The following is a 10,575-nucleotide window of genomic DNA, read 5'->3' as shown; positions in this document are numbered from 1 at the left end:
ATTTCAAAAAATACACATCCACTGTCACCATGATGCCAAACGACTTGTTCAGCTGTCAAAATCGGCAGCTCGAAATGTAAACAAACAAAATTGCTTTTGCACAAAAATGGGATAATCTCCAGGCAAAGCGTTTTCCAGCCGGCTAAATGTAGTAAAAATTGTGATAAATGGAGTGAAAATGGGTGAAACTCGTGTGGAATCATTAGAGGGTCGATTAGAGTGTCGGCTTTGCCTGCAGGATGCCGACTTTATGCTTTCCGTATTTGGCGAGCGAGGTCAGGAACTGCAGATGAACCAAATGCTTCTGCAGCATTTAAATCTCACGGTAAGCTTCTGCTGGCATAGCAAAAGGTTCGTTATAGTATTATGTGACTTATCCCAAACGATAAGTTTTACAGATCACTGAAGATGGAAATCTTCCAAAGCACATCTGCCTCAAGTGCTGGCACACGGTAGAGTACATTGATTCGTTCGTCCGACAGGTGGTACAAAACCAATCCATTCTGGCGAACCGACAGCACGATGTAACGGGTTACAATATCATATGCGAATCGCAACCGATCGGTGAAAGAAGAAAAAGTTTCGAATTTATTAAAGAAGCGATCGAAGCTCATTCCAGTCCACCGTCGTACGATGAGGCACAGAAAACGAAACAGGCAACGAAAGCCGTCGCGATGAACGAGGATGAACAGGAGGAAGAACTTATCGAAATCATCGAAGAACCGTACGATGAGGTTTCGGTAGGGAACGATAATGATCCACAGAATGTCGTCTACGATCTGCTGCCACCTGATGACGAAACTGTGCACGAAGGAGAAGATTCCCTCAAGAAGGATTCTCCCAGTGAACCTAACAACACGTCGACCGAAGAAGCTGGTATTCTCGTTCGGGTGAATGGCCATCTATTTCCACAAATGATTCGGGACGGAAGAATGGCCATAAATGGAGACGAGTTGGACAAATGTTTGGCCGCTTACTACGGGTTGGCGTGTGAACTTTGCCAGCAGCAAAGCTGGACCACAATTGAGCAACTTTTCAGCCATCACCGGGATGTACACGGGGAGCCGGGCTTCGTAAAGTGCTGTGGAAAGAAGATTGAGAAAAAATCGCTCATGGCGATGCATTTGGCCAGGCACATACAACCGGAAGCGTTCGAGTGAGTGTAGTTCGGCGTAAGTGATGCGAAAAACTAACACGGTTTCGTTTTTTTTTAAGGTGTCCAATATGCAAAAAGATGATGACAACGCCCCGCATACTCAAGTCCCACATCCAGAACCACCTGCCGGAAGAAGAACGACCGTACAAGTGTGAGCTATGTCCACGGCGATTCGGGTACATCAGCGCCCTTCTAATACACGCTTCCACACATCGGGCAGAAAACGAAGAAAAGGGTGTCTACCATCTGTGCTACAGCTGTGGACGGGCGTTTCGATCCAGTGAAAAGCTGGCGAACCACATTACCGAGTCACACAAACCAAACGATGGCGGCAACAGCAGCAGCTGTGTGTCTTGCGAAACGTGTGGCAAAACGTTCATAACCAAGAGTAACCTTAACTACCACATGACCACACACCAGCCGAAGGTGCTGCATCAGGTGCAGTGTGAGCGTTGCGGGAAGTGGCTCAAAAATAAGCTTTGCCTTCGGAAGCACCTGCTGCAACACTCGCAGGTACGCCATGCCTGTGAGCAGTGTGACTATACAACGGTCAACGTACAAAGCTTGCAGCATCATCGGCGGGTTCAGCACACCGATCACAAACCGTTCGTATGCGCAACGTGCGGTAAGTCGTTCAAGCTGAAAAGCAACCTCCGGGAACATACGGCCCAACATGGGACGGAGAAAAAGTATTCGTGCGAGTTCTGTTCGCGCCGGTTCACCTCCAAGAGCAACTATTATTGTCACCGGAAGCGGATGCATACGGCCGAGCTGGAACAGCAAAACCGGCGTAAGGAGCAGGAAGAAAGGTAAGCGCTGGAAACCATCCTTCCGAAACGGTCGCTTGACTAACATCTTCCCTTCGTTCGCAGTGCACATCGTATCAAGCTAAAACTACAGAAGTGAGAAATCGATCCGTCCGTCCGTTAAGTTCTCAAAAACTCAAAGAGGGTGAGAATAAAGCGATAACACTGCTTTTGCAAGCCTAGAAGCCGATTTTGGTACTCGTTCCTTAGTGAACTGTTGTTATTGAACTTCGAATTTGTTGGTGGTGTACAGCGGGAAAGAGTGGTTGGTCACACTGACACTCGCACACGCTGCAGCCTCTCCGGATGCGTCCACATGTCCACATGGAGCGAGGGATGGTAAATTTTGCTAGAACCGATTAACAGACTTATTCCTTCTTGTCGAATTTGCTACCGTAGAAGGGGATGTACGACACGATCACCCTCCAGTCGGTCAGGTAGCAACCGATCAGTGCGGCAGCTGCTCCGAATCCGGCGGCAGACGATGCCCTAGGAAAGAACAGAACAACGAAAGCGGACAATTAGTAAAGCGATTGCTAGCGGGGGGATGTCCTCAGCAGCAAGGTTCCTCCGCTCAAGGATGTTCACTCAAAACACAAGCTTACATAATGCAGCCGAACTGCATAAACGAACTAGGGGATGCATTTCACCCCGTTCGGAACACATGCTTACCATTGAGCGGCCTGTTCGGCTTGTTTGCGTCCCAGTGGAATCCTCATCTTTTGGGTAGTGGTTATAGTATTTGGAGAATTTGCGGGAATTTATCCGAAGAGCGCCTGCTGCGAACGAGAAGAATTAGCACGACAGAAAACCCATGGCCAAGTTGACAGGCGTAAAAAAATGACAAGGCTGCTGTCAAATCACAGCGACGGGTTTATAGGACGAGGTTGAGTTCTGTTGTTGTTCTAAAAACTGACATTACGACAATATGATCGTTATTTTGAATTAAAATGGGGAAATATCAAACTATTTCCTTAAATTCCTCAAATTAAATAGCTCAAGCGCTTTAAGAAATGGTGCTAGTAGATTGAATTTGTTTATGATAAAGAAAATGGTCCATTTGTTAACCAGTTAAGTTGCTGTATTTTTAAGTTTTAGTACAGCCCGTCAGATGGTCCAGTTGGTGTTACCGGGTTTGAAACGGATTTAGAAAAGCATTGCTCCAGAGAATCCTACAAACTTTAACGATTCAGAAAACCTCACAAACCCCCCTAGAGGTATCTAGCACTGATTTAAGCTGCTGACCATTTCCGTTGCCGAATTTTGAAACCTCTACCAAGTGGCACCTACAGAAATGGCCTTAGCAGAAGTACTGCCTTTTCGGATCAATCAAACATGAAGCCCCCGACGCGGTTTAATTCACCAAAAGTGAGATAGAATTTGTGATTGTTTTCCTTTATTTCTGCAAACACTGTAGTTGTTTTTTGCTGTCACGGATTAGAGAGTAAGTTCACAGTTTGCTGTATGCTACTCACAGAGCCAACACACATGGTCAACACCTTCTCTTTGGTCTTTGGTAGATAAGTTTGTAACGTGTAACACCCCGACAGACAGTACCTGCGCGAAAAACTTACCTAACATCTGGTGACTTTTTTACTTTATGCGCACGCTATTATGTTCTGGTTTTATTTGGTTTCCTAAAAGCAGTGCACCGACCGTACACACGCTAGTTTGCTATTGGTAGGATTGTAGGGTTATACTGCCATCTTGGTTAGATTAAGAAAAGTTGGTTTAGGAAAGGAAATGTACTCAATACTAGACACGCGTTGCGTGTAGTAAACTTATTTAAAGATGCCGTAGAGTGTGTTATGCTTTGTGTAGCTGTGGTTTAGGGTTAGGTCCTTCTATTACAGCGCACCAAACGCACCTCGTCTGCCATCTACGGATTAACGATCTCCGTCCTAATATTTGAGAGCTGCAATAGATTCTATACTTTCACATCATATAAACTGAAACACGTTTCCACACGCGCTTTGTTAACTTGTGTTCTTGCTGAATAAAGACAATTCGGGGGTTGAGTTGTGATGCTTTTGCTTCTTTAATGGTTGGAATCAATTCACGCATTTTCTGTTCTCTAATGTGCAGGCGCCGCTTTCATACTCTCGATCGTATTAAATAGCTTCCAGGCCTATACAACTCGATTCCATACCTTTCCTTTAGGTTCCACATTTGTTTGGACACATCGGGTTCGATTTGTCTTTTCATTAGTGTTAGAGTAATGTTAACGAGAGAGAGAGAGAGAGATAGAGTTAGTAAGATAAATAAATTACGGTAATACTATCGTTCGTTTAACAGTTGGTTTACATCTTTCGTTTGTCGCTTTCGTGTTTTTTAGCGCTCACAACACGTGAAAAAAGGACACTGAAGTTTTCTTTTGTTTGTTTCGGTAAAGTTTCGTTCAAATCCGTACAATTTAATTTGCAATTCGTTTAGGTTACACAGCGACCACCGGTTCGGTGTTAAGTTAGGTTCAATGAAGAGGAAGGCAATAGAGAAACGTTTTAAAGAAAATGTTTTATAACAAAATAATAATAAAACAAATTGAAGCAAGCTGATATGTGTCCATTATTTTGAAGGTGGGTTGTACAATCAATGTGTCCTATGAAATGGTCATTAACAAATCTCTTGTTGGGTGTGTGTATGTGTATGTGTGTCTTTAAATGCTTATGTAAGAAACAAAGAGCTTCACTTCCTCTTGCTTTGAATAATGACTTCAGACCATTAACGTGTAGCGAAACATAGTTTCAAGCTTAAAAGTGTAATAATGCTTTGCTTTTAACTTAAGTGATAAGACCTAATCAATATAAGAGAACCAAATATACTATACAAGATCTATTGCGTTAAATAGATGATGTGCGTACAAGTTTAATTAAGAATTTTCTGCAAAGCTCCTGCTTATACCGTCCAGTGTAATTTATCGGTTGTGTAAAAGCTGTCTCAAATTTGGATTTCTATTGCAAATTTTGATAAAAAATAGAATATATAATATAAATAAATAAATTAAAGTAAAGAAGCACACGGAATCCAGAAAAAGAGAAACAAATTACCAAAAATAAACTCAAAACATGACAAAGTATAAGTGATAGATAAAAAAAGAAAAATATAAAAAAAAACACAAGAAAGAGGAAAAGAACTTTAACAAACCGTAAAGCATAAATGTTAAAGAAAAATGGAAAAATAAGGATAGAGAAAACCTAAAAAGCTAAAAATTATAAATTAAAAAATATAATCAAATAGTAAAGAAAAACAAAACAAAAATAAAAACTAGAAAAAGAATTCAGAAGAAAATAGCCAAAACAAAGGGAAAAGATTAAATTGTTAATGTAAAGTTTATAACAGTGATAATACACACAAATGAATCACAAAAAAGAGAAGACAAGAAAAGCACGTGGAAAACAAAACAATAGCAAACAAAACTGTTAATTTTGAAAATGTAACCAGTTTAGTCTCTTCATTGCCCAGCTGTTTGGCTGTTCTTCCCCACTTCCACTTATCGGGTTACGTCTCTTCACTGTCACTTAAGTCTTCTTAAAACTAACCATTTTGTTTCATACATACATACATATATACTAGATGTACCCTGTGTCTTAAAGCTAACGAATAGGTTCGTTTGTGTGTCTTTTCCCATTTTTTCCTCTTCTTTAGTTGTAGTACTGCCGTTATCCTTTTTGACATTAAACAGCTATGCATACCGACTCACACACGCACACACACACACACGCAGCTTTCGCATAATCCATCCTACATATATCTTTACATATAATGCCAATTGGATTTACAGAACCACCACCAGATGGGGGAAAAAATAGAGGTTCTTCGATTTATCTTTTACACTAATAAACACGCCTTTTTCCTATCGCCTTTACTCCAACTCGGCTTAAAGAAGTATAGAGTGTGTGTGCGTGTGTGTGTAGATCTTTGTGTGTACTTTAACATCGTGTAAATAGTGTGTGTGTGTGTTACTTTTTTTTTTGTTTAATTTTTTTTTACATTTTTTTGCTCTATTTTCCCTTTTCTCTTTTCATTTGTATTTTAATTTTTTTGTTTTTGTTTGCTAAGATGGGATCCTAATTTGGCCAGAAAACGAAAAGGAAACGATACCTTTCCACCGCTTGCCGCGCTTTACACATCGTACCCCCGTACATCGTTACACCGATACAGCGAACGTGGACGTAATCGAGCGATCCGGTCGGGATCGGCACCGGAACCGATGGTACGAGGGTGAACGCGGCAGTGACCGGAAGGCGCGCTTTCTCAGCAAACGATATAGTAGCTGGCGGAGCAGTACGCGCACCCGGGACACACTCAGTTTCCGTCCGGCTTTGGCAGGTTCGTATCGTACGCCCGGATGACGTCCGTTTGCGTCACCGAACCACCCTCTTCCTGCGAGAAGGCATATCCGTCTACGATGCAAACGGGGAGGTGGGGATTGGTGGGGGTTAGAAAACGAATACATTAATCGGGGTTTTTTTTTATTTCGAACAGATTGGCAGGCGAGTGTTCAGAAGCGGTCATGGTTAAGCAAATGTTTGTGAGAAGCATTGCGTACGTGAGTAGTCGTTGTAGTGACTGTCAATTTGTCCTTGTGAGATTTACATCTTACTTTGTGTTGTTTTAATTTGTTTAAAGCTTTCTTCTGTATTCTTGCGGTCAAATTGCAGTCGTGTTAAGTAAGCGGGCACACAATTCTTTGCTGTGAAAGCAAATATATGTTTAAGTGGTTAGAATTATAATGAAACAGACAAAAGGAAAGCAAAACACTTTCGTCCCACCACCATCTGGCACCATTATGAACACATGAACACAAACACATGGAAAGCAAACTTTTGCTGTAAGCGATCAGAAAGCGAGTAAAGCGATTGGAGACATTTCCACAAAAAAAAAAACACACACACACTGTTGAACCTTCGGAGGCAGCAGTAGATCGGAAGTAAAAGTTGAATTTGAGCCAGCGGACACACTATCCAATAGTCAATATTTACCTTAGACAGGTGACATTTTGTGTTTGCATTATTGATAATGAGTGTTACGGCGGTGAGGCCAAATTAATTGAATGAAGACCGCCCCGAAGAGAACTCCCACGGTACGGCACTTGTCCGAATGCTACCCACTGGAAGCCACCGGGCCGATCGGTGTGTGAATAGTTCGAGTGAACACATTGATTTTTGCTCCGCAACACCGCGTCCGGTATCGGACAGATAAAACAAACTCTACGCCATGTTTGTGACCTTTCGTTCTGAATCAAAGGATTTCCCCGGCAGGTGAAAGGGAGATGGGCGAAGGGGCACATACATTTGTGCATACATGTTGATAATAATAGGCAGTTACAACGTGAGCACGTGAACATATACCGGCTCCACTGATTCCGATAGCCGGCTTGATCGTGTGTTAAATTATTAAGCAATATAGCCCAACATTCTAGCTCCCTCTCACTCGTTTGGCTCTGTGAATCCACAGTCATCACGACAAAAGGGTAGCGTCGAGGGCCTAATGTCCAGTCAACGAAAGGTGAAAGAATATAAATCACACATTGTGAGGTGATGAGGTAATTACGAAGCGGCTGTGTACCGGAGTTGTTTGCCCATATATGCAGGGCAACACAAATGTCTCACGGGGGAAAAAAACCATGCGCCAGTAGTAAAGTGAGCGCTGACTAGGACGGTACGAGCCCAAGTTTCTCCTTGCTTTGTTTTTGTTTTGTTGCTCTCTGGTTGAAAAGTGAAATAAAAAATATTTTAATCAATAATTCACCCTTCGATGGAGGCGCCTGGTACTTCACTTGAAGTTGTCGAAATATGTAGCTAGAACGCTTGTTTTTCGCAAATTTTGTCTAGATTTGCAATCAAACCTGTATGTTACAGCAATATAACACATATTTTTACAGTTTGGTAGCACCGCTATACAATTTACATTAGCTTCAAGATCACTTCCACGCTTAGCTTCGAGCAGTTGGGGCCGAATTAATGATTAGCTTAAATGGAATTTTCAAGAGACTGGAGTGCATTTCAAGCTTTCCAGTTATAGGTGAGGTATTAAGCTGAATTTATAACAATGAAAGAGATTCTAACAAATCAAAACAAGTGAGTGCTAGTGAGTGTGCAGGGGATGAGCATTAGAGCAAGCTATCTGCAACCCTCGCATGTCATAATGTGTTTCATTTGGTTTCCAATCACTAACGATTTAATTTGAAGGCATTTTGGACCCAGTTTTTCTACACTGGCACGCAATTTCTTCCACAATCCAAAGCAAATCGGTTTGTTCGTGTTATTTGTTTCTGTTCTGATCTCCAAAACTAAAAGACACTCGCGTCAAAATGGGAAGGAAAATTGCTTGCATTCGTTCGTTCGTTCGTTCGTTTGTTCGGGTTTTGAGGAGTTAGAAAAGAAGTGGGCTTTTTATGCTTGCTTCCATTTGCAGCTGAAATACTCACGCTTTAATTCTAGTTCTTTATTTTCGGTCGTGTGTGATCTTCCGGTGAAGACCCGCCGTACGTTACGCAGAAGCCGTGCAGTTTCGGTTAATCTGTAATAATTTGGGGTTTGTTTTTTGTTTGTTTTTCGTTTGCAAATAAAATAAAACACACACACACGGAAGCTTTGATAGAAATTTGTTGAGTGTGTTTTGTTCGTTGTTTTGGAGGGTAGGGGGGCGAAGGACATATGTAGAAAATTGTAGGGGTTGGTTGATGGCGATTTAAATGTAGCAAAGGAGGGCTTAAAGGTAGTAAATGGAGGGATGGAAATTGGTAGATCCAGAACAGGGTGGGAAAACAAATTTCTTTTAATTGGTAGACGAAGGGTAGAGAGACGAAAAACCAGTGTGAAAAAGGTGCAAACCACGGCGAGGAGTTATGAGAGGATGTCTAATGAAAAACAAAAGTTTAAGACCGCTACAGGAAGCTACCTTAAAAGTCAAACAATTAGTCAAAGATAAATAAATAATTATTACGATCAAATCGTAATGTAAAAGAGAGTCCAAAACTAAGGCCCAAAGTAATTACAGAAGGAGAAAAAATTTAAACAACACTACAATTAACTATTCGGGAAAATAAAACCAAAGTAAAATGGGGAAAAAGGAGCAACACCAAGATTAATAAAAAAAGTAAATATCTCCAGTCGGAAAAGGGGGTTCTAAGTGCTGGGTTTCTAAACGAAAACGTGAAAATGCTTTCAAAATGTGACATTTTGCTAATATACTTAGTTCAACAAACTCACACACACACACTAAAATCACACAAACACACTCGTATGTTATAAAAAATTTAGGAAAAATTGATTGAAATAATCACACACAAAAAACGAATTGCACACGAGAATCACGCGGATTTATTGTAAATAGAAAGATCTAGAAAAATGTGACAATTCAAACTAACAGTTGACAGCAACACCTAAAAGTGCTTCAAATATCGCCAAAAAAAAAGATGTAAAAGCACAACAACAGAGAAAAAGTTGTGAATTATAAAAAAACCAACAAAAAAGAGGAAAAAAAACAGAACAGAAACAGCACAAGCCAAAGCAAGACTGTGTAGTGTGGTACGTCTCAGTGTGCTGAGGTTCTAGTAGAAAGCTTCGGTTCTGTAAGTGTGAGTGTGTAGTTTCGTGCTTTCACATATCTTACTGATGCATTGGCACATGTTTCGTTTTGCATATCTAGTTTAACTTTTTCCACACTTGCAAGTGCGTGTTTTGTTTTCATTTCACAAGCTACTAAATGGTGCGATGTAGCAGTGATGTAGTGATGTTTGGCAAAGTCGGCGCGTAAGTAGTAGATCACAAGTAGCAAGTAGAGCGCAGTACAGTACTGATAACGTGTGTCCCTGTGTGTGCCTGTGCGTTTACTGTGTGTACACACTGCAGCCCAGCAAAAACTGCATAACTATGGGGTTTGAGCTACTTACACCGTATAATCGATCCCAAGGCATGCATAGTTCTGAAGAAGAAGGTTTGGATAAATTTAAGTTCGGGTTGGTATAGAGGGTGCACTCTCTGTGTGTGCGGCGCGCGTTAGATACTGTGTTAGAGAGCACAACCGCCAGGTGCGTCACTCTACCGTGCTTCGCAGTGATGGTGAATAAACGGTTCGAACTTGCGATGGAAGTAGGTAGTGCTGGGTGTGCTTTTGAAGGGGGTGGGTGGAGGGGTTGGATTGTTTGCGGTGTTTCGAGTGGAGAGGTCGCGTTCAGGATGCTTAAATGTGTTTTGTTCTAGAGGTTTCTATTTTTCTCAGTGGCTGTTGTACTGATAATTTATGTTGTGGCGAAATTTAGCAAAAAAAAAAAAACTGTACAGATTTTGATACGCTACTTCACGCCAGAGGCCAAAATACAAAAATACTTAGGATAAAAAAATATCATTTCAAAGAAATAATAAAAATATGTTATAAGTTTTTTTTTGTACATTTAATCAAGGTAAAAAAAGTGAAAAAAAATCCTAAAAGAAATTTAACACTCATCCCAGAAATGAAGACTAACACTGTCAAATATAAAACACACTACACTATAAGGTAAAACCAATAGGACTACACACACACACTACCACAAGCAAATAAACACATTCAACAAATAGGACACACTCGGACTAAACAATGCTGTAAAATGGGTTTCGGATTTCGGAT

The 10,575-nt window shown here is 41.1% G+C and overlaps 3 protein-coding genes across 22 annotated transcripts in view; 1 reads left to right on the top strand and 2 right to left on the bottom strand.

Annotated features, from left to right (window-relative positions):
• Nucleotides 1-54: 54 nt before the first annotated feature.
• Nucleotides 55-2,147, top strand: LOC118503528 (zinc finger protein 62 homolog). Of its 2 annotated transcripts, none has more exons than XM_036036912.1 (4): nt 55-325; nt 399-1,156; nt 1,216-1,965; nt 2,029-2,147. In XM_036036912.1, the coding sequence occupies exons 1-4, from the start codon at nt 179-181 to the stop codon at nt 2,060-2,062; spliced, it is 1,689 nt and encodes a 562-aa protein (XP_035892805.1). In that variant the 5' UTR covers nt 55-178; the 3' UTR covers nt 2,063-2,147. The 2 variants fall into 2 exon arrangements, with proteins under 2 accessions (XP_035892805.1, XP_035892806.1); XM_036036913.1 differs by having other exon boundaries at nt 93-325; nt 483-1,156.
• On the bottom strand, nt 2,147-2,798 carry LOC118503530. The gene is made up of 2 exons (XM_036036916.1): nt 2,635-2,798; nt 2,147-2,451 (listed from the first exon to the last, which is right to left on the bottom strand). The coding sequence occupies exons 1-2, from the start codon at nt 2,679-2,681 to the stop codon at nt 2,331-2,333; spliced, it is 168 nt and encodes a 55-aa protein (XP_035892809.1). The 5' UTR covers nt 2,682-2,798; the 3' UTR covers nt 2,147-2,330.
• Nucleotides 2,799-3,331: 533 nt separating this feature from the next.
• The window catches only part of LOC118503523 (probable phospholipid-transporting ATPase IA), a 62,799-nt gene continuing 55,555 nt past the window's right edge, over nt 3,332-10,575 (bottom strand). For 12 of the 19 annotated variants that reach the window (XM_036036901.1, XM_036036883.1, XM_036036896.1 and 9 more), the window contains one exon: nt 5,351-6,365. In XM_036036901.1, coding sequence (XP_035892794.1) covers nt 6,110-6,365 — 256 coding nt within the window. In that variant the 3' untranslated portion in view covers nt 5,351-6,109. Of the gene's footprint in view, nt 4,160-5,350; nt 6,366-8,392; nt 8,485-9,859; nt 9,892-10,575 lie in introns of those variants that run through there. The other 7 variants (XM_036036885.1, XM_036036906.1, XR_004905189.1 and 4 more) reach the window with 6 other exon arrangements.

This window comes from Anopheles stephensi, chromosome 2 (genome assembly GCF_013141755.1).
Source record: "Anopheles stephensi strain Indian chromosome 2, UCI_ANSTEP_V1.0, whole genome shotgun sequence".
Taxonomy (NCBI): Eukaryota; Metazoa; Arthropoda; class Insecta; order Diptera; family Culicidae; genus Anopheles; species Anopheles stephensi.
This window is presented reverse-complemented; position numbering and strand designations above follow the sequence as displayed.